We start from the raw sequence: 23,124 nt of genomic DNA on the forward strand, positions 1-23,124 counted from the left end.
ATAATTTTACACATGTAAGTAAAAGTCATGATAACACTTTTAGGGTTAATGTAAAAACTTCTGTTAATGATTTCTTTATATAATTTTAGAAATAAATTTTAAACTAGAATACTTACCTTGATTTTCAGTTTATACCTATAACTTCAATATGACTTGCTATTTCTTGAAAAATGCACTATCAGTTTTTAAAATTCTATAGCCAATAATAATGTCACAAAACCTCACTGAACTTTTGATGATCACCCAATCCAACAGAAAAGTTGCTCATATGATTTACAAGTATAGTTCTACTGTGAAGAGTGGTTGATACTTTCATTTACATTATTAAGAAGAATGTAAAAAAAAGATGTATATCAGAACTCCACTCATTCATCAATGATAACATCAACATCTTTGTTGAATCAATGAAGAGTTTTCAAATACTGCAAGATTTCCTCAATTTTTTGTATAGCATAGAGTCTAGTAGTTAGAGACATATGTTTTTAGGCTTAATCTGCATTAACATTTCATCCATCACTTCCTTCCGTTTAGACAATCAACAAATAATAAATCACACCCTGCTCTGTACAATAGTTTGTCAATTACCTCGCTGTAAACACTTCCATCTTCCTTCAGGAGCACATTGTTATACCATATTTCTACCACACAGTACAACAGATGTAAATAACCTCAAGTATGTAGATATTAGGGTATGAAGAGTTTTGAGCATCTATTACCTTAAACATAATGATAATCTATTTACTTTTAAACTTTTATATACTTGAATTTTTAAATTGATGTATAGCTGATTTACAATGTTATGTTAGTTTCTGGCATACAGCAAAGTGATTCAGTTATATGTATTCTTTTTCACATTCTTTTCCATTATAGGTTATTACAAAATACAGTAGGACCTTGTTGTTTATCCACTTTATATACAGTAGTTTGTATTTGCAAATTCCTAACTCCTAATTCATCCCTCCCCTATCTTTCCCCTTCAGTAACCATAAATTTGTTTTCTATGTCTGTGAGTCTGTTTCTGTTTTGTAAATAAGTTCATTTGTATCATATTTTAGATTCCACATATTAAGTGATATCATATGGTGTTTGTCTTTCTCCTTCTGACTTACTTCACTTAGTATGTTAATCTCTAGGTCTATCCATGTTGCTGCAAATGGCATTATTTCATTCTTTCTTATGGCTGAGTTATACTTGAATTTTTAATAACGGCTATGTTTAACAATCAGCTCAAATTTAACAAACAATTCTTGCAAGCCAGTTCAATCCACCTCCAGTACATACTGCACTTAATGACACAACTGAAGAAACACAAATATAATATACTTACATCACTATGATAGGTGCTACACTCTTTATCATCACCACAGACCAGATCAATGTATTCAAGAACAGGTCTTGATGGTCCTTCCTAAAAAGGAAGTCAGCAAATTTACAAGTCATTAACAATCATTCAAACCAAATGTGCCTTTACAATCACTAGGGTTTTTTTGGTTGGAATTAGCAAGAATTCCTGTGAAGAGGTGGCCTTACCGGTGGTGCAAAATAATCAGAAACAGAACCAGCAGAGGTAAAGATTCAGAGAAGACCTATATGCAAGGACGACAAAACCCAAAAAGAGCCTAAATCTATATAGAGGAAAAAAGCCATGTACTCCTTTGGAAATGGGAAATAGACCAGGGATAATGTTAAAAAAACACAGATATCATGGTACAGTATTTTTTAACTAGGATGGTTATCAATAATCTTTTACATATCTAAGCTCAAAAGCATGGAGTTCTTTGATATCTCTGCTTCATCCTCCATATCCTTACACAACCAAGTATCAAATCTCTTCAATCTTTTCTTTACACACATACTACCTTCAACATAGACCAGGCCTTAAATACCCAAGTTGAAAACCTAGATTTTATTTTACAGGCAAAGGAATCAACTAGTAGTGTCGAGACGGGAACCACATTAAAGCTGTGCTTCAAGAAGATTAGGAGACAGGACCTCCCTAAGACTCCATGCTCCCAATGCAGGGGGCCCAGGTTCGATCCCTGGTCAGAGAACTAGATCCCACATGCCATAACTAAAGATCCCATGTGCCTCAACTAAAGATCCTGTGTGCCACAACTAAAAAAAGATCCTGCAGGCCACAACAAAGATCCCACATGCTGCAAAGAAGATCCCACATGCCTCAACTAAGACCCAGCACAGCCAAATAAATAAATATTTTAAAAAATAAAAAATAAACTTGAACTGGTAATTATTTAAAAAAAAAAAAAGAAGAAGATTAGGAGAGTATGAAATGTGGGATGATCAGTTAACAAGAAAACCAATGCAGACAAATGGTAATTTAATACTAAAGCAGAGTGAGGGCAAGGAGAATAATGAGCAAGTGCCCTCTTCTGTATGTACACCGCACTTCAGGAAAATTTACACCAAAGATAAGAGCTCTTTCTGTACTCCCCAACTTTCATTATTCCTTTCTTTCAGCATATTGTGTTTAGTTTGGGGCTTATGTATACGGCAGCATACAAAGAGGATGCTGTGCCATAATGCAGACTGAGGCTGGAAAATAAGATTTATACAATAAAACTAAGAAATCCAAACCAGAATACGTCAAGTAGTAACATACTTCTTGATAAAAGATATAAAAAGAACACAAAAATATTTTTGTATCTGAGAACCCTCAAGCAGAGCATTGTACCCAGTAGCATTTCATCTTTTTTGGATGGTACTATAAAAAACATAGTAATAAACACATCCTGATGGAACCCAGCATAGGATGGGGTGAGAGGAAAGTAATTCTGATCTGAATGTAGTTTAAAGTAGAATTAAATGATTATTTTTATGTGGCACCATTTAAATGCAACAGGAATATTTTTACTAGATTCTTCTTGTACTGCAATTCCACTCAGTGCATATAATTCATTTCTTAAGGAGCTGTCAAATCTTCAATCCTCTAATTGTAAACAAGGCTATTTCTAAGAGGTTCTATCAAGCTGGATGTACACTACTCTGGATGCAAAGATACAAAAAATTCTCTATATTTAAAATAAAATTTAAATTAAGATTTCTAAACCTCACCTGAACACAAGCTGATATATTAACTCAGTCAGAATTTACAACATGATTATGCACTTAATCCTGAGAGTATGACACAGAATTACACCTATTTATTTCTCCAACCTTAATTTTGTAGAATCCTACTGTTTTTCAAAATAAGGCACACAAATCATAAACACTTGTGTCACGCCTAGCTAGAGCTGCACAAAACACCATCAAGGTCATCGTATCCTATTCATTGTCTTTATACCATGGTCAGGAAGAACCTAAATTATTTTTCCTAATGACCCCTGCAATCCTCTTTCCAAATGTTTTTCAGTACAAAAACAGACATCATGGCTCTTCAATTTCCACAGCTACATCGCTTACTCCTCACCATATGGGGAGGCAAAGTCAGCATACAATCCTTCTTGGTATCCCCAAATTAATAAAAGTTCCAAGTGTCAAGAAAAGAGTACCACATGCACTATTGTGGGGAAGAATGTCAAGGAAATTGTCTTGATCTTGTAAAGAATTTCTATATAACCTTACTAGAACATGAAAATAATGTTACCACAATCTTTAGGGAGGGAATTTTGTTTGATTTAAAAACAAGTCATTTGCAAGAGGGAGGAGATATGGGGATATATGTGTATGTATAGCTGATTCACTTTGTTATAAAGCAGAAACTAAAACACCATTGTAAAGCAATTATACTCCAATAAAGATGTTAAAAAAAAAAGAAAACTGAAAAAAAATAAATATAAAAACAAAAACAAGTCATTTACATGGTTGCCTTAAACCCACAGCAACTAAGAAACACACAAACATTAAACAGGCAAACCTTTAAAAAAGATTATACACCTTCAATAGCAAACCTCAACTAACTACGATATTCAAAAAGAGTAGTTCACAGTAGAAATACTCTCTAGCTAACTAAGATCCTACTTTAAGCAGAGCCTTTGTAAAACTTCAACAGTTTGGGGTGGAAATTATCCTCAAATGTATCATAGCGCCACCTTCAGTTTTTGCAACCAATGTTTTACAAAGTGTGTTCACAGCTTCATACACCCCTGCATTTGCACCAACATGAAGATTCCTGGGCCCCACCTCCCATTTCTGATTCCATAGGTCTGGAGTGAGGTCCGGGAATCCACACACTTCTACTTACTAGTGCTTGAAAACTACTGTCCAAAGGGAATAAAAACAGAAAGATACAGGATGCTCCTGGTGATACGGGCCCTTCATTGTGAACCTCGCCTGCTGGACTGTGCTGTAACAGGATGAGCTCAGAGCTTAGTGAAGTCTTCAAGCCACCCGCCTTCACGTTATGGAGACACCCAGGCTCAGAAGTTGAGTTCCTGCAGCCCTTTTGGTTTGCTACCTCATTCCTCATCACTAGTCGCCCCTTCTCCCTAACCTGTGTGCTATCTTTTAGAAGTTACTCTTAGTCTCATTTCAAAACAGTCTTAGGAGACCACAACCCTGCGCACATGAACGGCTCTAAGTGCAGGGGGAGGGGCGAGATTCAGGGTACAACACGCACCGCAGGCCACAGGCTTTGTGATGCCTACTGGGGCTGCTCAGTCACCTCTTCGGGCAAATTCCCTACGCCTATGCCCTGCTCCACAGTGTACAGTCCCTATCACACATTCACACACGTTTGCTGCGTGATGAACGAACAGGTGAGGGGTAATCACATCACGGCTTATCACGCATTGTCTCTGACTCGGAAAAACCCGAATATCGTCGCTACTTACACTAACAAACTGAATGTCATCTTCATTTTCCTCCGGTGTTGACTCGGACGCCTCAGGCCCAGCTGGAGGGACACATTCCATTATCTATAAAAATAAGCCAAAACACGGTTATCTAGACAACCCCGCACTTACAGAAAGAGATTTTTCTGAAGGTAACTAAGAAGAAAAGCTCTCGCGGAGACCTAACGGAGCCCCAGCCTCCGCGAGCCCGAGCTCTCGTCTGTGGACCGCAGGGGCCCCTCCGCATCCCTTCTCCCAGAGGAGTAGGGAGCACGCTCCTCCAAGAGGCAGTCGGCCTCGGAACCCACGCCGCGCCCGCGCCGAGCAGCGGTCCCCGAGCCGGGCCGGGCGGCCATTGTTGCTGAGGGGCCCTCTCCCCAAGGCCCACTAGGTCCCCAGGCCCCATACTCTAGGCCCCCAGGCCCCCAGGCCCCCAGTCCGCCAGGCCCCAGACCCCAAGCCCCCCAGGCCCAAGCCCCCAGACCCCCAGGCCTCCTAGGCCCCAGACCCCCTAAGCTCCCCAGGCCCCCTAAGCCCCCCAGACCCCAGGTCCGGCCCAGCATCCCCTGGACTCTGCACAAGGCCGGGCCCAGCCCGCTACTCACCTCCGACCCTGGGTCTCCCATCTTCCCGCCGCCGCCGCCGCCACCGGCGGCGGAAAGGGCTGCAAAGCCCTTCCCGCGAGCAGCGGCCCAGTAGGCCCGTGAGCCCTGGCCTCCCTCTCAGAGCCCCAGACACCCTCGCCCGCCGCGCGGGCCGCTGGGAACTGTAGTTCCGGCCGCACCGAGACCGCTCCGCGCGTGGAGGGGCGCGGGAAGACTGAGCTACTGCGCATGCGCTCCTCGAGAAACTTGTGCCGCTCAAGTGGAATCATTAGGTGACCTTTCTCTCCCAACTTCTCTCTCTGTTTTCTGTTTGAGAACAAAATTGTGGTTTAGATAATAGATCAATGGTGTTAAAATGCTTTCTAGTGAAATAGTGACCAACCGTTTTCTTTAAAAAACACACAAACGATTGTTAATAGATAAAATGTGTGAAAACAGGTATTATCTGAGGACATGTAAAGCTTTTCCTCCGTTCCCCGTCAGCCTAAGATAACCTGTAGTCCGACGAACCTGTATTCCCACAGAATCACCTGTATGATTCTGACCCTGGCCTGCAGTGAGCGAGGCCATACAGCGGAAGAACCTCAGGAGACAAAGGAATGGAGTTATGAGATTTTAAGGAAGGGTGTAGGTAGGTGAAATGTCAGTGAAACTCTTCTGATAGGGTCAAAAGCAATTATAGGGCCGCGTGTAAAGAGTTCAACATTAGTTCTGGACTGCAAAGGTCTTGGTAACTTGGGAACTACAAGTTAAGATAGTTACTAAATGATGTATCCAGAAACCCCTGTGCCAGGTGTGAGATATGAGGCTGGTTCTCTATATCAAAGAGACCAGCCAAGAGAGGGGTATTTCATTCTTACTGATACATTTTCAAAGAACAAAGTGTCTCATACTCTGATTTTAGAGAACAAAGTTTCTCATCGAGCAAATAAGAAAACAGTAGTTATTAAAGTCACTTTGACTTTGTGCCGTATTTCTTTGGTAGAGATATTGTCCCTTGTTAATGTTTAAGCTGACTTTATGTGTGTGTGATATTTAAGCCCAGCAGACATTTAATTTCTCGTCGGAGGTCCGTTTTAGCCGGTCTAAATGAGCACATGACATTATGTTTATAGGTGGTATTAGATGCAACTGTTATATTCTTTGCATTTTCACGAAGTGCACTAAAACTACAGGTGCATTTGTTCCAACTAAATTTGGGGCTTGTAGAGGAAAGTTGAGAACAGGAGGGACCTACCATGATGATCTCCCCAAAAGCCACAGGTAAATTAACCATTTCTAAATCCCTTAAATGTCTAGGAGAGGTTTGCATTTAAAAGATTTTCCTAATCCGCTGGTAAGAGTTCAGTAGAAACGCACTGTGATAGGTTGCCATTGGGAGTTTTTCAGTTAAGCTCTTGGAAAACAGCAGCAAATATGTGCCTAGAGCCCAAATGTGCTCATGCCCTTCATTTCGGTAATTGTTGAGGGGGTGGTCTTTTCCATTTAAGATATTCTAATAGGTATGTAGTGATATTGCATTGTGATATTTTTTAAAAATATGTATTTATTTATTTGGTTGCACCAGGTCTTAGTTGCAGCAGGTGGGTTCCTTAGTTGCAGCTCCAGGGCTCCTTAGTTGTGGCATGCATGTGGGATCATGCATGTGGCATGCATGTGGGATCATGCATGTGGCATGCATGTGGGATCCCTGACCAGGGATCAAACCCAGGTCCCCTGAATTCAGAGCACGGAGTCTTATTCACTGCGCCACCAGGGAAGTGCCCTGCATTGTTGCATTGTGATCTTAATTTGCATTAACCTGATGACTAATAACGTAATAATGTTGAGCATCTTTTTATGTGTTCCTTTGCCATCGGTATGTCTTCACTGGTAGTGTCTGTTAAGACCTTCTGTCTGTTATTTAAATGAGTTATTTATTTTCTTATCGAATTTTGAAAATTGTTTATTCTGGGTACAAGTCCTTAACAGATATGTGATTTGCAAATATTTTCTCCCAGTCTGTGGCTTTTCTTTCCATTTTCTTAAAATTGTCTTTCAAAGGGAAGTTCTTACATTTGATGAAGTCTAATTTATCAATTTTTTTGTGTGTGTGTGGTGTATCTAAGCAAGATTACAAATATTCTCCTTTGTTTTCTTCTGAAATTTTTAGAATTAGGTTTTAATTTTAGGTCTGCGGTCCATTTAGAATTCATTTTTGTATATGTTGTGAGGTATGCATATGTATATACCATTGTTCCAGGACCAGCTGTTGAAAAGAATAGTTTTCATTTGAATTGCCTTTGCACCTTTGTCAAATACCAGTTGTCCATATTCATGTGGGTCTGTTTCTGAACTTTCAATTATATTCACCTTCTATTAATGAATTTATCTATCTTGACACCAGTACCACACCGTCTTGATTACTGTAGTTTTGCAGTAAGTCTTGAAATCAAGTAGTGTTAGTCTTTCAGCTTTATCTTCTTGTTTATCTAATTGTTGTAGGTGTTTAACTTATCTCAGCAATGTTCTGTAGTTTTCACTGTCAGATGTTATCTTGTATCTTGTATTTTGTATCTTGTTATCTTATATATCTTGTCAGATTAATTGCTAAGTATTTCATATTTTTTGTGGTATTGTAATTGGTATGATTTTTCAGATTTCAATTTCTGATTGTTCATTGTTATTACAGAAATAAAACAGATTTTTCTCTAGCTTTATTGAAATATAATTGACAGATAAAAATTGTATACATTTAGGTGTGCAACATGATGTTTTGATATTATTACACATTGTGAAAAGATTACCACAAACTAATTAAGATATCTGTCACCTCACATAGTTACCATTTTGTGTGTGTGCGTGGTGAGAACACTTAAGATCTACTCTCTTAGCAAATTTCAAGTATACAATACATTATTGTTAACTGTAGTCACCATGCTATCTATATTAGGTCTCCAGAACTTACTATCGTATAACTGGAAGTTTGTACCCTCGGACCAACATCTCCTCATTTCCCCCACCCCCACAGCTCATGGTAGCCACCATTCTGCTCTCTGTTTCAATGAGTTCATCTTTTTTAGATTCCACACATGAGATCATGTGGTATTTATCCTTATGTATTTGGCTTATTTCACTTATCATAATGTCCTCCAGGTTCATCCACATTGCTGTAAATGGCAGGATTTCCTTCTTTTCTAAGGTGGAAGAGTATTCCACTGTGTATGTGTACCATATTGTCTTTATCCAGTCATCTGTCAACAGACATTTAGGTTGTTTCCATGTCTTGGTTATCATAATAATGGGGCAATGAACACTGGAGTGCATAATCTCTTTGAGATACAGATTTTATTTCCTTCGCATATATACCCAGAAGATATATGCTAGATCGTACAGTAGTTCTATTTTTAATTTTTTGAGGAATCTCCGTACTATTTTCCATAGTGACTGTACCAATTTACATTCCCACCAACAGTGCACAAGGGTTCCCTTTTCTCCGCATACTTGCCAACCCCTATTATTTCTTGTCTTCGTTATAATAGCCATCTTAACAGGGGTGAGGTGATATCTCACTGTGGTTTTGCTTTGCTTTTCCCTGATGACTAATGACATTAAGCACCTTTTCATATAACTGTTGGCCATTTGTATGTCTTCTTTGGAAAAATAAGGTCAGGTCCTTTGCTCATTTTTAGATTGAGTTGTTTGGTTTTTTGCTATTGAGTTGTATGAGTTTCTTATATATTTGGATATTAATCTCTCTTAAAAGAGATTTGGCTTATGGTTTACAAATATTTTCTTCCATTCTGTAGGTTGCCTTTTTGTTTTGTTGATAGTTTCCTTTGCTGTGGCAGAAACTTTTTAGTTTGATGTAGTTCACTTGTTTATTTTTGCTTTTGTTGTCCGTGCTTTTGGTGTCATATCCAAAAATATTGCCAAGACCAATGTCAATGAACTTTTCCCCTACATTTTCTTCTATTAGTTTTTCAGTTTCAGGATTTACATTTAAGTCTTTAATTTAGTTTGAATTAATTTTTGTGTATACAGTAAGATAAGGGTCCAATTTTATTTTTTTTTGCATGTGAATATCCAGTTTTCCCAACACCATATATTGAAGAGACTATTCTTTCCCCATTGTGTGCTCTTGATGCCCATGTCAAAGATTAATTGTTGATATATGGGTGGTTTTATTTCTAGGCTTTCAATACTGTTCTGTTGGTCTATGTGTCTGTTTTTATGTCAGTACTATATTGTTTTGATTACTATAGCTTTGTAATATAACTTTAAATCAGGAATTGTGATGTCTTCAGCTTTTGTTCTTCTTTCTCAAGATTTCTTTGGCTATTCAGTGGCTTTTGTGGTTCCATAGGAATTTTAGGATTGTTTGTTCTATTTCATGAAAATGCCATTGGGATTTTGATAGAGATTATAATTGAATCTGTAGATCACTTAAGGACATTTTAACAGTATTATTCTTACAATCTATGAACAGACCAGTGGAGGTGTCCCATTTGTGGGGGTCTACATGTGAGGTGTCCCAAGGGGCTGGTGGGCAGGCCTCCTGGTGGAGTCTGTCAGTCAATAGGATCCTCAGCCCTTTGTTGAGTCTGAGTCCTGGTTGCTGTAATTCCCATCTCTCTTCCCTGCACCCAGCCTCTCCCCTATCCAGCCATGTCAAACACTTTGGGATTCTGGGTAGGCAAGAAAGAAGTGGGCCTCTTAGGCAGCGTTCAGCATGGCTTGGGTGGGCCAGCTCATTCACTACCTCTCACTTACCCCCATGGGAGAAATCATGGACCAAGGGGGTTTCTCTTGGCACTAAGCTGTGCCACCTTGGGGGAGTGGTGATGTGGGTAAAGTGAAACTGTTCTTACCATCTTCAGCCCATCTATTCTTGGATTTTTTTGTTCAATGTTGTGCTGGAACCTCTCTGCTGGACCCCTGGGCTCCCACAAAGATAGTCTCATCCATGGATGAAGATGATGGTAGAAAACTCCTATTCTGCCATCTTGCTGACCCGACAGCTGAAATACAATGATTTCTGTAAATTGATCTTGTATCTTGCAACTTTGCTGAACTCATTTTTTAGTTCTTTTTTTTTACACTTCTTTTACTTTTTAGTTCTAATACCTTTTTGGAGATTCCCTTAGATCATCTGCATAGATAAACTTGTTGTCTATGAATAAAGACAGTTTCTCTGCTTCTTTTCCAATCTGAATACCTTTTATTTATTTATTTTTAAAGACCTTGCACATTCCACTGACTCTTTTTTTGGTTGCACCAAGTCTTAGTTGCAGCAGGCAGGCTCCTTAGTTGTGGCTCGCAGGCTCCTTCTTTGCAGCTCATGGGCTCCTTGATTGAGGCTCACGGGCTCCTTAGTTGTGGCATGCATGTGGGATCTAGTTCCCTGACCAAGGATCAAACCCAGGCCCCCTGCATTGGGAGTGTGGAGTCATCCACTGCACCACCAAGGAAGTCCCCTGAATACCTTTTATTTCTTTCTTTGGTTTATTGAACTAGTTAGAAACTCCAAAATAATCTTGACTATATGTGGTGAGAATGAACATTCTTGACTTGTTTCTGACTTTAGAGGGAAAGCATTCAGTCTTCCATCATGAAGTATAATGTTAGCTGTAGGTTTTAACTGCTTTGTTAATTTTCAGATTTGGGAATTCCTGGGACACGTTGACTTTTTGACCCTATATTTGACTATGACCAGGGAACAGGAGCACTGATATTTGTTATTGATCCCCAGGATGATTAGCCCTGGCCAGGCTCCACCTCACAGTGACCAGAGCCCACAGAATGAACATGGACATACACTTCCAGTAGATGGTCTATCAGGTGACCACAAAATTGAAACCCAGAGAGCAGACAATGACGTTGCAGATACTGAATTAGAAAAAATTCACCTCAGCTCTTATTTGACAAGCATATATGATCATTCAATATATGAAGCTTTTTATTTTTATATTTTTAGGTTTTTTAAAATATTTTTTAAAAGTCTACAAATAATAAATGCTGGAGAGGGTGTGGAGAAAAGGGAACCCTCTTACACTGTTGGTGGGGATGTAAATGGGTGCAGCCACTATGGAGAACAGTATGGAGGTTCCTTAAAAAACTAAAACTACAGTTGCCATAGGATCCAGCAATTCCACTCCTGGGCGTATACCCAGACAAAACTCTAATTTGAAGAGATACAAGCACCCCTGTACTATGTAAAGAAGCCATCAGCCTAGAAAATGATTTTCTCCCTGGATTTTATACATTAATAAGAAAAAAGCAAATGCTTTTTATGTTTTCAATGGGATTTATTTATATTTAAGTAAAAGTAGCAAACGTTAACATAAGTTATTTCCTTAAGAATATTTATTTTGTACAACCACATTGTTATCAAGCAACATTTATGGAATGTTCCTGGGTCCACAGTACTGAACTTTTTAACCATCATATTCATCCTCCTTTCCAAGTTTGAACATGGCCTTGTGCACTGAAGAAGCATGGCTTGACATTGTACAGTTGTCACGTGTGACAACCTGATATCAAACGAGAAGCCTGTCGATAAAGAATGTTTTATCTTTTATTCATTTACAAAATGGTATTTGTATATGTGTGTGATTACTAAACCCATATGATTTTGTTTTCAATTATTTTCTCTTCTGATACTATGAAAACAAATCCGTTAAAACTAAGCAATGTAGCAGTTTGATGTTTTGTATTACACATGCATATTTAATATACTTTGGGCAATAAAAAGTTAGAAGCGTGTAAACAAACAAACATGAAAAAAGATTTTTTAAAAAGTTGATGCATTGTTTTAACAATCACGAAAACTTGGGTTTATTTCTTTTTCAGGAGCACAGTGGAATAGTTTAATATTAAAATAAAAAGGTCTTGCTGTTCTCATTTTTTCAGATTCTTATTTTACACAATTTTATGTAACAGAATAACCCTGTAATCTTATTGCCAAAACTCTATTACTTCGTTAGATATGATTATCAGATTTTAGGCTGATTTTGCTGTCATGTTTGTGAACATTGATTATTTCACTGTTTACTTTTCCAAACATGTGCTTATACTAAAGATCCAAAAGCTAAAATGGAGAGTCATTGGTAATAATAAACGTACAGGGATTGATTAGGACAATGATGAATCTTAGGGGTTAAAGTTTTCGTTGCTAGGATAAGAGCTCTGATTGTCCTCTTAGGTTAGCTGTACAAAGGACTACTTTGGGGCGGGAAAGTGCATATTTCCAAGAAACCATATTGCATGCTCATGGGCCTGCTAGAAATTCTCTGGTTTGATGCGTCACTGATACTGAGGGTGAAATCTACATGCAGCTTCTTCACAAGCTTGTGCTCCATCAGGGCGGCCCAACGATGTCACAGGTGTCTCCCAGCCTGTCACTGCACCTGTCCCTGTGCTCACTGCCAGGGAGGCTGCAGAGTCTCCAGCAAAATCCAATGTTAGATTTTCAACTGAAGGTGCTTTTGTTTCAGGTAACTATAATACCTATAAAAAGCAAGTAAAAACAAAAAACAAAAACAGAGCAAATTTATGTTAGAGTTCTTATAGTATTTTAAACAGTTTTTAGGTAATAATAATATGTTATAATAACAGTATGAGTTATTTATCTTTGTGTCAACTACAAACTTTTGCTTAAAAATACAAAATTGCTAATAAGAACAATTATTGTTGAGGTGACTTAGGAATTATTTTATGATCTATTCAGAAAAATTCCAGCACAGATAACAACTAAAATATTTAACATATATTTTTATCTCACAAAACTTTTAAAAAACTCAAACACACAAAGGAAAATTAATGATCCCCACATACCCATCTTAAAATATTATCAACAATTATGTTTGTCACTCTTTGGTAACACTTATTGATTGTTTAAGTATCAGGAAATTTCCCAAATCTGCCTTGCCTCTGTCATATATATATCTTCTTTATCCATTCATCTATCAATGGACACTTGGGTTGCTTCCATATATTGGTTATTGTAAATAATGCTGCAATTAACATAAGGGGTGCATATATCCTTTCAAATTAGTGTTTTTGTTTTCTTTGGAAAAATATCCAGAAGTTGAATTGCTGGAGTATATGGTCGTTCTATTTTTAATTATTTGAGGACCCTCCTTACTGTTTTGCATAGTAGTTGCACCAATTTACTTTCCTATTGACAGTGTACGAAGGTTCCCTTTTCTCCACAATTTGTTATTTGTTGTCTTTTTGATAACAGCTATTCTGATAGGTGTGAGGTGATCGCTCATTGTGCTTTCGATTTGCGTTTCCCTGATGATTAGTGATGTTGAGCATCTTTTCATGTGCCTGTTGGCCATCTGTATGTCTTCTTTGGAAAAATGTGTGTTCAGGTCCTCTACCCATTTTTTTTTTAAACATCTTTATTGAAGTATAATTGCCTTACAATGGTGTGTTAGCTTCTGCTTTATAACAAAGTGAATCAGCTATACATATACATATATCCCCATATCTCCTCCCTCTTGCATCTCCCTCCCATCCTCCCTATCCCACCCCTCTAGGTGGTCACAAAACACCGAGCTGATCTCCCTGTGCTATGCGGCTGCTTCCCACTAGCTACCTGTTTTACATTTGGTAGTGTGTATATGTCCATGCCACTCTCTCACTTCGCCCCAGCTTCCCCTTCCCCTTTTCATGTCCTCAGGTCCCTTCTCTACGTCTGCATCTTTATTCCTGTCCTGCCCCTAGGTTCATCAGAACCTTTTTTTTTTTTTTAGATTCCATATAAATGTGTTAGCATATGGTATTTGTTTTCCTCTTCTGACTTACTTCACTCTGTATGACAGACTCTGGGTCCATCCACCTCACTACAAATAACTCAATTTTGTTTCTTTTTATGGCTGAGTAATATTCCATTGTATATATGTGCCACATCTTTATCCATTCATCTGTTGATGGACAGTTAGGTTGCTTCCATGTCCTGGCTATTGTAAGTAGAGCTGCAATGAACATTGTGGTACATGACTCTTTTTGAATTATGGTTTTCTCAGGGTATATGCCCAGCAGTGGGATTGCTGGGTCATATGGTAGTTCTATTTTTAGTTTTTTAAGGAAACTCCATACTGTTCTCCATAGTGGCTGTATCAATTTACATTCCCACCAAAGTGCAAGAGGCTTCCCTTTTCCCCACACCCTCTCCAGCATTTATTGTTTGCAAATTTTTTGATGATGGCCATTCTGACTGGTGTGAGGTGATACCTCATTACAGTTTTGATTTGCATTTCTCTAATGATTAGTGATGTTGAGCATTCTTTCATGTGTTTGTTGGCAATCTATATGTCTTTGGAGAAATGTCTATTTAGGTCTTCTGCATTTTTGGATTGGGTTGTTTGTTTTTTTGATACTGAGCTGCATGAGCTGCTTATAAATTTTGGAGATTAATCCTTTGTCAGTTGCTTCATTTGCAAATATTTTCTCCCGTTCTGAGGGTTGTCTTTTCGTCTTGTTTATGGTTTCCTTTGCTGTGCAAAAGCTTTTAAATTTCATTAGGTCCCATTTGTTTATTTTTGTTTTTATTTCCATTCCTCTAGGAGGTGCGTCAAAAAGGATCTTGCTGTGATTTATGTCATAGAGTGTTCTGCCTATGTTTTCCTCTAAGAGTTTTATAATGTCTGGCCTTAACATTTAGGTCTTTAATCCATTTTGAGTTTATTTTTGTGTATGGTGTTAGGGAGTGTTCTAATTTCATTCTTTTACATGTAGCTGTCCAGTTTTCCCAGCACCACTGTCTTTTCTCCATTGTATATTCTTGCCTCCTTTATCAAAAATAAGGTGACCATATGTGCATGGGTTTATCTCTGGGCTTTCTATCCTGTTCCATTGATCTATGTTTCTGTTTTTGTGCCAGTAGCATAGTGTCTTGATTACTGTAGCTTTGTAGTATAGTCTGAAGTCCGGGAGCCTGATTCCTCCAGCTTCTTTTTTCTTTCTCAAGATTGCTTTGGCTATTTAGGGTCTTTTGTGTTTCCATACAAATTGTGAAATTTTTTGTTCTAGTTCTGTGAGAAATGCCATTGGTAGTTTGATAGGGATTGCATTGAATCTGTAGGTTGCTTTGGGTAGTATAGTCATTTTCACAGTGTTGATTCTTCCAATCCAAGAACATGGTATATCTTTCCATCTGTTTGTATCATCTTTAATTTCTTTCATCAGTGTCTTATAGTTTTCTGCATACAGGTCTTTTGTCTCCTTAGGTAGGTTTATTCCTAGGTATTTTATTTTTGTTGCAATGGTAAATGGGAGTGTTTCCTTGATTTCTCTTTCAGATTTTTCATCATTAGTGTATCGGAATGCAGGAGATTTCTGTGCATTAATTTTGTATCCTGCTACTTTACCAAATTCATTGATTAGCTCAAGTAGTTTTCTGGTAGCATCTTTAGGATTCTCTATGTATGGTATCATGCTCTACCCACTTTTTAATTGGGTTGTGTGTTTTTTACTGTTTGATTATATGAGTTCTCTGTATATTTTGGATATTAACTCCTTATTGGGTATGCCATTTACAAATATTCTTCTCCCATTCATTAGGCTGCCTTTTTGTTGATAGTTTCCTTCATTCTTCTTCTTTTTTCTTTTTCTGTTCTTTTCTTTGCTCTTCTTTTGCCTCTCTTCCCATGTGATTTGCTGACTCTCTTTAGAGTTACATTTGGATTCCTTTCTCTTTTTTGTGTGTGTATCTATTATAGATTTTTGCTTTTAGTTACCATGAGGTTTATATATTTTATATATACATGTGGTTATTTTAAGTTGATAGTCTCCGAAGTTCAAACACATTCTAACAGCCCTGCATTTTTACTTCCTCCCCAGCGTGTGTCATGTTTCTGACATCATATTTACATCTTTTTGTTTTGTGTACCCCTTAACTACTTATTGTGGATATAGATGATTTTGTCTTTTAACTTTCCTACTAGCTTTGTAAGTGGTGGATATACTACCTTTACTGTATGTTTGCCCTTACCAGTGAGATTTTTTCCTTTTGTAATTTTATATTTCTAGTTGTGGTCTTTCTTTTCCACTTAGAGAAGTCCCTTTAACATTTCTTGTAAATGTTAGTGCAGTTTAGTGGCACTAAACTCTTTTAGATTTTGCTTGTCTGGGAAACTCTTTATCTCTCCTTCAAATCTCAACGAAAGCCTTGCTGAGTGGCCTATTCTTGATTCAGGTTTCTCTTTTCATCACTTTGACTATATCATGCCACTCCCTTCTGGCCTGCAAAGTTTCTGCTGAAAAGTTGGCTGACAGTGTTATGGAAGTTCCCTTGTGTACAACTAATTGGTTTTCCCTAGCTGCTTTTAAGATTCTCTTCTTATTTTAACTTCTGTCATTTCAGTTATAATGTGTCCTGGTGTGGACCTGTTTGGGGTCATCTTGTTTGGGACTGTCCATGCTACCTGGACATGGAAGTCTGTTTCCTTTCCTAGGTTAGGGAAATTTTCAGTTATTATTGCTTCAAAAAAGTTCTCTCCCTCTTTCTCTCTCTCTTCTCCTTCTGGGACCCCAACAATGTGAACTTTAGTATGTTTAATGTTGTCTCAGAAGTCTTTTAAACTGTCCTCATTTTTTTTTATTCCTTATTTTTTTCCTCTTCAGCTTGGGTGATTTCCTCCTCTCTGTCTTTCAGTTTGCTGATCTGTTCCCCTGTATCATCTAATCTACCGTTGATTCCTTCTAGTGTATTTTTCATTTAAGTTATTTTATTCTTCAGCTCTGTTTGGTTCTTCTTTATACTTTCTAAGTCTTTGTTAAACTTCTCACTGTGTTCATCCATTCTTCTCCCAAGTTTGTTGAGCATCTTTATGATGATTACCTTGAACTCTATCAGGTAGATTGCTTATCTCCACTTCACTTAGTTCTTCTTTGGGGGTTTTATCTTGTTTCTTCCTTTGTCACCTCATTTTGCCTAATTCTCTTTGTTATTTGTATGTTATTTGTATGGTATGTAACCTAATGGTAGGTTGGTTACATTTCATGATCTTGGAGAAGTGGCCCTTTGTAGGAGTCATCCTGTGGGGCCCAGCAGCACACTCCCCTCTGGTCACCAGAACTATATGCTATAGGGATGCCCCCATGTGGGCTGAGTGGGCCCTCTATTGTGGTGGGGCTGACTACTGTGGGTGCCCTGGTACACAGGACTGGCCTCTGGTCCAGTTGGCTGCCAAGCCCTACCTCCTACAGAAGCTACCAGCTGTTGGTGGGTGGGGCCACATCCTGGCACAGCTGGCTGCAAGGCCTGGGGAGTCCTGGGGCTGGTGCTGGCCCACTGTTGGGTGAGGCAGGGTCCTGGCAATTCTGGCTGCAGGCCCGAGGTGTCCCAGGTCAGCTGGCTGCAAGGCCCAGTGAGTCCTGGGGCTTGTGCCAGCCCACTGGTGTGTGGTGCGGGGACCTGGCATGCTGGCTGTGGGGCTTGGGGCTCCCAGTGCTGGTTCTGGCCTGCTAGTGGGTGGGGCCAGGTCCCTGTTCAGCCTGAGGGGGTCCGAGGACTAGGGGTGACTGGCTGGTGGGCAGGTAAGCCCCAGCGCTAATAGGCTAGAGGGAGGACTCCAAAATGGTGCTTACCAGTACCAGTGTCCTTATGGTAGAACGAGCTCCCAAAAGTGGCTGCTGCCAGTGTCTGTATCTCCAGGGGAGTTCCAGTTGCCTCCTGCCTACCCTGGAGGCTGTCCAAGGTCAGCAAGTGAGTCTGACCCAGGCTTCTTTCAGGTTGTTGCCTCTGAGCTGGGACTTGGAGCGTCTGAGATTCTGTACATGCCCTTCAAGAACGGAGTCTCTAATTCCTACAGCCCTCTGGCTCTCCTGAACGCAAGCCCCGCCTTCAGAGCTAGATGTTCTGGGAGCTTATCTTCCTGGTGCAGGACCCTAGGGTTGGGAAGCTTGAAATGGGTCTTGGACCCCTCACTCCTTGGGAAGAACCTCTGCAATTGTGATTATCCTCCTCTTTGTGGGTCACCTACCCGGGGATGTGGGTCTTGACTGTACCACAACTCTGCCACTCCTACCCTTCTTGTTCTGGTTCCTTCTTTATATCTTTAGTTGTAGAAGGTCTTTTCTGCTAGTCTTCAGGTTGTTCTCATAGACAGTTGCTCTGTAAACAGTTGTAGTTTTGGTGTGCCCCGTGGGAGAAGGTGAGCTCAGGGTCTTCCTACCCTGCCATCTTGGTGACCAGGAAATCATTTAGATCAGGATTTCTCAACTTTGGCAGAACTGACATTTGAACTGGGTAATTATTTGTTGTGGGGGCTGTCCTACATATTGTAGGATGTATAGCAGCGTTCCGGGCTCCTGTCCACTAGATGCCAGTAGTATCGCCCAGTTGTGACAACCCAAAATATCTGTGTTTCCAAATACCCCCTCTTTCAGGGGCAGGGGACAAAATCCCTCCCACCTTGTTTGAGCACTGCTGTATTAGCTCACCTTTAAGTTATATGCATATGTAATATTATGGTAGAGATTATGTAAACTGGGGCAGCTTTGGACATTTCAGGAGAAGGCTGTTAGACCACTTAGTGGGATGTTATAGAGGTGATCTTCTAATATTCTGTAATTCTTATAAATAAAATTTTCTTTAGCTCTCGTAAGAAAAAAGCAAAAAATGGAGAAAGGTCAGAGAGATTGGCAACATCAAGCTCTAAGCAGAGTGCGAGCTGCTAGCAAGTTGAGGGCAGTCTCAGGAGTGAGAACAAATAGATGACAAAGGAGGCAGGATGGGATTTAGCTCTTGCTTTCACAGAAATGAATCTTAGCAGGGAAATGGTTGTCCTTTCAAATGCAAGCCAGTGGCAACTTCGAGCTCAGTCCTTAGTGGAGGGCACAGTCTACCAGGGCCCCTGGTGGGGTTGCTGGGCTTCCTGGTTGTATTGGAATTTGTAGAAATCTGCATGGTTTCACAGTACCTATTGCCTTGCTTATAGTAATGGGAGGACAGTTGTTTTTCCAAAGAATACTTTTGAGGGCAGGGGGAGGAAGGGTATGGTTTGCCTGAATAAATGTGTTCACTTTAGGCTCCTATTAGTTAAATGAGCAAGAAGAGAAAAGTATAGCAGCATTCCACCAGGTGGTGCTATATCTGACTCATTCACCAAGCATGGCTGAATTAGGTTTTCTGTGACCCTGTCTCTCCCAGTGTATTTTCTCAGTCCTTTTGAAATAATTTGGATTGAGCTATACTTCAAATGAAAGATATCTGCCGGTTGAAAAAAAATTTCCATTCTAGTGTTAATCTCTACTTCTGACTCAAAATATATGCATTTCTATTCCAAGGATCTATCTTGACAACCAAGCTCAGGCGCAGAAGGCGCTAGAACATATTATATTCATAACAAAAGATTTCTCCCTTTTTTCAATTTTAATTAATGCTATCGCCAGGTGATTTGATAATACTGCGACTGGCAAGTACAAGCAAAACTGATATAAAAACTTTTTAACTTTAGTTTCTTCAATACTCTGCTGACTGTTATCAGAGATGAGTTTCATACCTACCCTCATCAGCCTGGGATATAAAAAAGGCAGAGGTTAGGATATTAAAATGCTTTGCAGAGCTCTGAAATACAATAATGTGCTCCAGAAGACAGCCCTATGACCTGGAGGTCTGGTTACATGGCATTTAAACAGGGAACTTGGCCATGATACACCAGGACAACTGGATAGCCTGACATCAAAACGAGAAGTTCTATATATTCAATATCCTGTGATGAACCATAATGGAAAAGAATATGAAAAAGAATTTTTATATATGTATAATTGAATCACTTTGCTGTATAGTAGAAATTAACACAACATTGTAAATCAACTATACTTCAATTAAAAAAACAAAACAAAATGAGAAGTTCTAAGGGCTCATTTAAGCAATTATCTCTTAACTGGGAAGTTGTGAGATTCACCATCTACTGAAATTTTTAATCCCTTGGGGAGAAAAAGGATACAAATATGTTTATCTTTTATAAATCTTAAGGTCAGCCTACCAGTATGTATGAGCCAAGAGAAAGAATTCCCCTGCAGCTCTTATAAGTAGGTTTTTTGGTTATTTTGTTTTGTTCTTTTAAGGAAGAGAGACTATTATTGACCCTCAGCAGAGATAGCCTTAATTGAATAGTAACATACTAAGGGACCCTCAAGGAGGATGGGGCGGTAGTTAAAACAGTGGGGTGGTGGTGGGGGTCCACATCCCATTTAAAACATGGTCAGAAGAAAAAGACAAGTGACATGGTCTCAGACAAAGAGCAGGCAAAATGGAAATCAAAGATAGAAGTAAAGAAAATAGAAGGAAAACCTGCCCTCATGTGTTTATCATATACGTCTGTTTATCAATTAAAATATTAACAGTGCAACAATGCATATTTGTCATATATTTTCCATCAAAATAATGGAGAGGAAGGGTGAGGACAGGTGGAATGGCCAGGACTTTGAGTTGCTAAATCAAACACAAAGTTCCTCATCACAGGCTTGCCTAGGGCAGGGCCTGACCATAAAGTGTATTTCCTTTAGAACTCGGCTGAAAGCAAATATTTCTTCCTTTTAGTATTTTAATACAAACATATTGGTAAAAATCCTTATCAAACAAATACAAACTATAACAACTGACTTACTTAAAGATTTAAAGACACTGAGAAGCAGGATGGGGATGGTAGAGTGCACTAATGTACTTCAGAGATCTCCTAAAGGTCTGTATCTCCCTTATTCTAGAGAAGCACTTCCTAAATTGCCATGTGTCCCTCCTTTGGCTGCTTTCTACTCCCACCCATAAGTTAACATGTGTTGTGTGAAGAAAAAGAAAAGTTCCTGAGTGAAACACATTTGGAAAACACTATACACTATATACCCTTCTTAGAGATTTCTGGTGCACTTGTGCATATTTAAAGGGCATCAAAATATTTGAGAGGCTCTGGGAAAGGAGAATCCGTGTAACTGACTCAGCATTTCCCAAGTTTAAATCCCCTTCCCTGTCCCTACCTTCACCCCCAGGAATACTCATTAGCATCTCACAGGCCTCTAGTCTCCTCTAGTAGAGTGTTTGGGAAATGCTATTCCATAGATACAAGTATTGTGTCTTCTTGCTACATTGAAAGGATTGTGAAGATTTACAAGACTTACCGAAAGGATCTACTTAATATCCTGAGAGTTCAGATTTTTGCTCAAATTTGGCTTCTTGGTACAATTGTTTAGCTTTTGCCCTATCATTCTCCTAATTGAAACATCATCTGTGTTGGGAAATAATTGTTTTGTGATTCCTGTAAAAACAACAACAAAACACAGAAAAACACTTTGTCAGAAGGACGTAGACTCACAGATGCAGAGAACAAACCAGTGGCTGCCAGTGGGGAGAGGGATGGGGGGGCGATATTGGGTACGGGGGGTAAGAGGTACAAACTACTATGTATAAAATAAGTTATAAGGATATATTGTACAACTGGGAATATAGCCAATATTTTATAAGTATAAATGGAACATAACATTAAAAATTGTGAAACTATATTGTACACCTGTAACTTATATAATACTATACATCAACTATTCTTGAATAAAAGTAAATTAATTAATTTTAAAAAACCACTTTATCAGGCCTTTGCATCTTAAGGTATGAACTGAAATAAAACACCAAGCAATTCACATTATAATTTTGTCTCTATTTTGAAAAAGCAGCCCAACACCCATGAGATATTTAAATAGATGAATCTGTAGGCAGATTTTTCAAAGCAAAGCAAGAGATAACAAAAGTCTGTATCATAAACTGAGAGCATACATATACGTCTTCCTATGGTACCATTCAGCTTTAACCTTGCTGCTTTCTCTGAACGCTAAGTGCCCTTGATCCAAAATGCTGGGAATTTATTTTTACCCATTCCCAACATCAGTTGAAGCAAGCAGATTCTGACTGACTCTTTTCCAAGTAAGAAATGATGCACTATTAAAATATAGAGAGATGCGATTCAGTGAGTCCTTAAATTTGTTGGATATATGCAAAAAAATTACTTGATAATGTAAATTATTATATTTAAGGAGATTAATTAACTTAAAAACCATAAGTAGGATGGTTAAGTTAACCTCTTTTTTTCTAAATAAAAGATAAGAGATATTTCTAACCAAGATAAGAAAAAGAAAATAAGACATAAACTGTTACTAAAATTTTGTTGGAAAGGATTTTGAAAATTTACTTTTCTAAAGCTATGAATTTTATGAATCCAAACTTTTCAGTGATATAAAATTCATTTTTATTTTAATAACCATTTTTAATGTAAAGTTTTTCTATAAAATTCCCCATATATCATAAGAGGTTTAGGCTATCCTCAGATTTTTCTCTCATAGAAAAGTAAACTTGAAGAAAAAAAAAGATAATGAAAGAACAACTTAAAGTTGAATGGTAAAATAATTTCAGATTCATGTGACAATATAATACAAACACATTATCACCTATGATTTCTTGAACTTCATTCTGATTCATAGCTGGTTTCACTGCCTTGTCCCTTGAAGTGGAGGATTTTGCCCCCGTCAGGCTGTGTGTGGCCATGTATTCATTTGTGTAAAGCACTTGCATTAAATCATTAATAAACTTCTGAGGCTTGCTCTTGTTGCAACGGGCAATCTGCCATTTTTCAATCTTGAACTAAAAAATTAAAAATAATAATTGAAATAACCAAAAAAGGAAAGGAAAGGAATATCGGAAGAAATGTATTACTCATTGAATTAATACAGACCAGAAAACAAAACCAAGT

General features: G+C 38.6%; 1 protein-coding gene across 16 annotated transcripts in view; it reads right to left on the reverse strand.

Moving 5' to 3' along the window:
• Window positions 1-23,124, reverse strand: part of BEND6 (BEN domain containing 6) — an 89,184-nt gene that overhangs the window by 26,312 nt on the left and 39,748 nt on the right. For 14 of the 16 annotated variants that reach the window (XM_082347162.1, XM_082347161.1, XM_082347160.1 and 11 more), the window contains exons 5-8: window positions 22,823-23,015; window positions 21,506-21,642; window positions 5,396-12,883; window positions 4,791-4,874 (exon numbers count right to left, since the gene is read on the reverse strand). In XM_082347162.1, the coding sequence (XP_082203288.1) occupies window positions 21,515-21,642; window positions 22,823-23,015 (321 nt within the window). In that variant the 3' untranslated portion in view covers window positions 4,791-4,874; window positions 5,396-12,883; window positions 21,506-21,514. Of the gene's footprint in view, window positions 1-1,327; window positions 1,409-4,790; window positions 4,875-5,395; window positions 12,884-21,505; window positions 21,643-22,822; window positions 23,016-23,124 lie in introns of those variants that run through there. The other 2 variants (XM_082347159.1, XM_082347167.1) reach the window with 2 other exon arrangements.

The sequence above is a fragment of the Balaenoptera borealis genome, assembly GCF_965194805.1.
Source record: "Balaenoptera borealis genome assembly, chromosome: 12".
In the NCBI taxonomy this organism is placed as follows: Eukaryota; Metazoa; Chordata; class Mammalia; order Artiodactyla; family Balaenopteridae; genus Balaenoptera; species Balaenoptera borealis.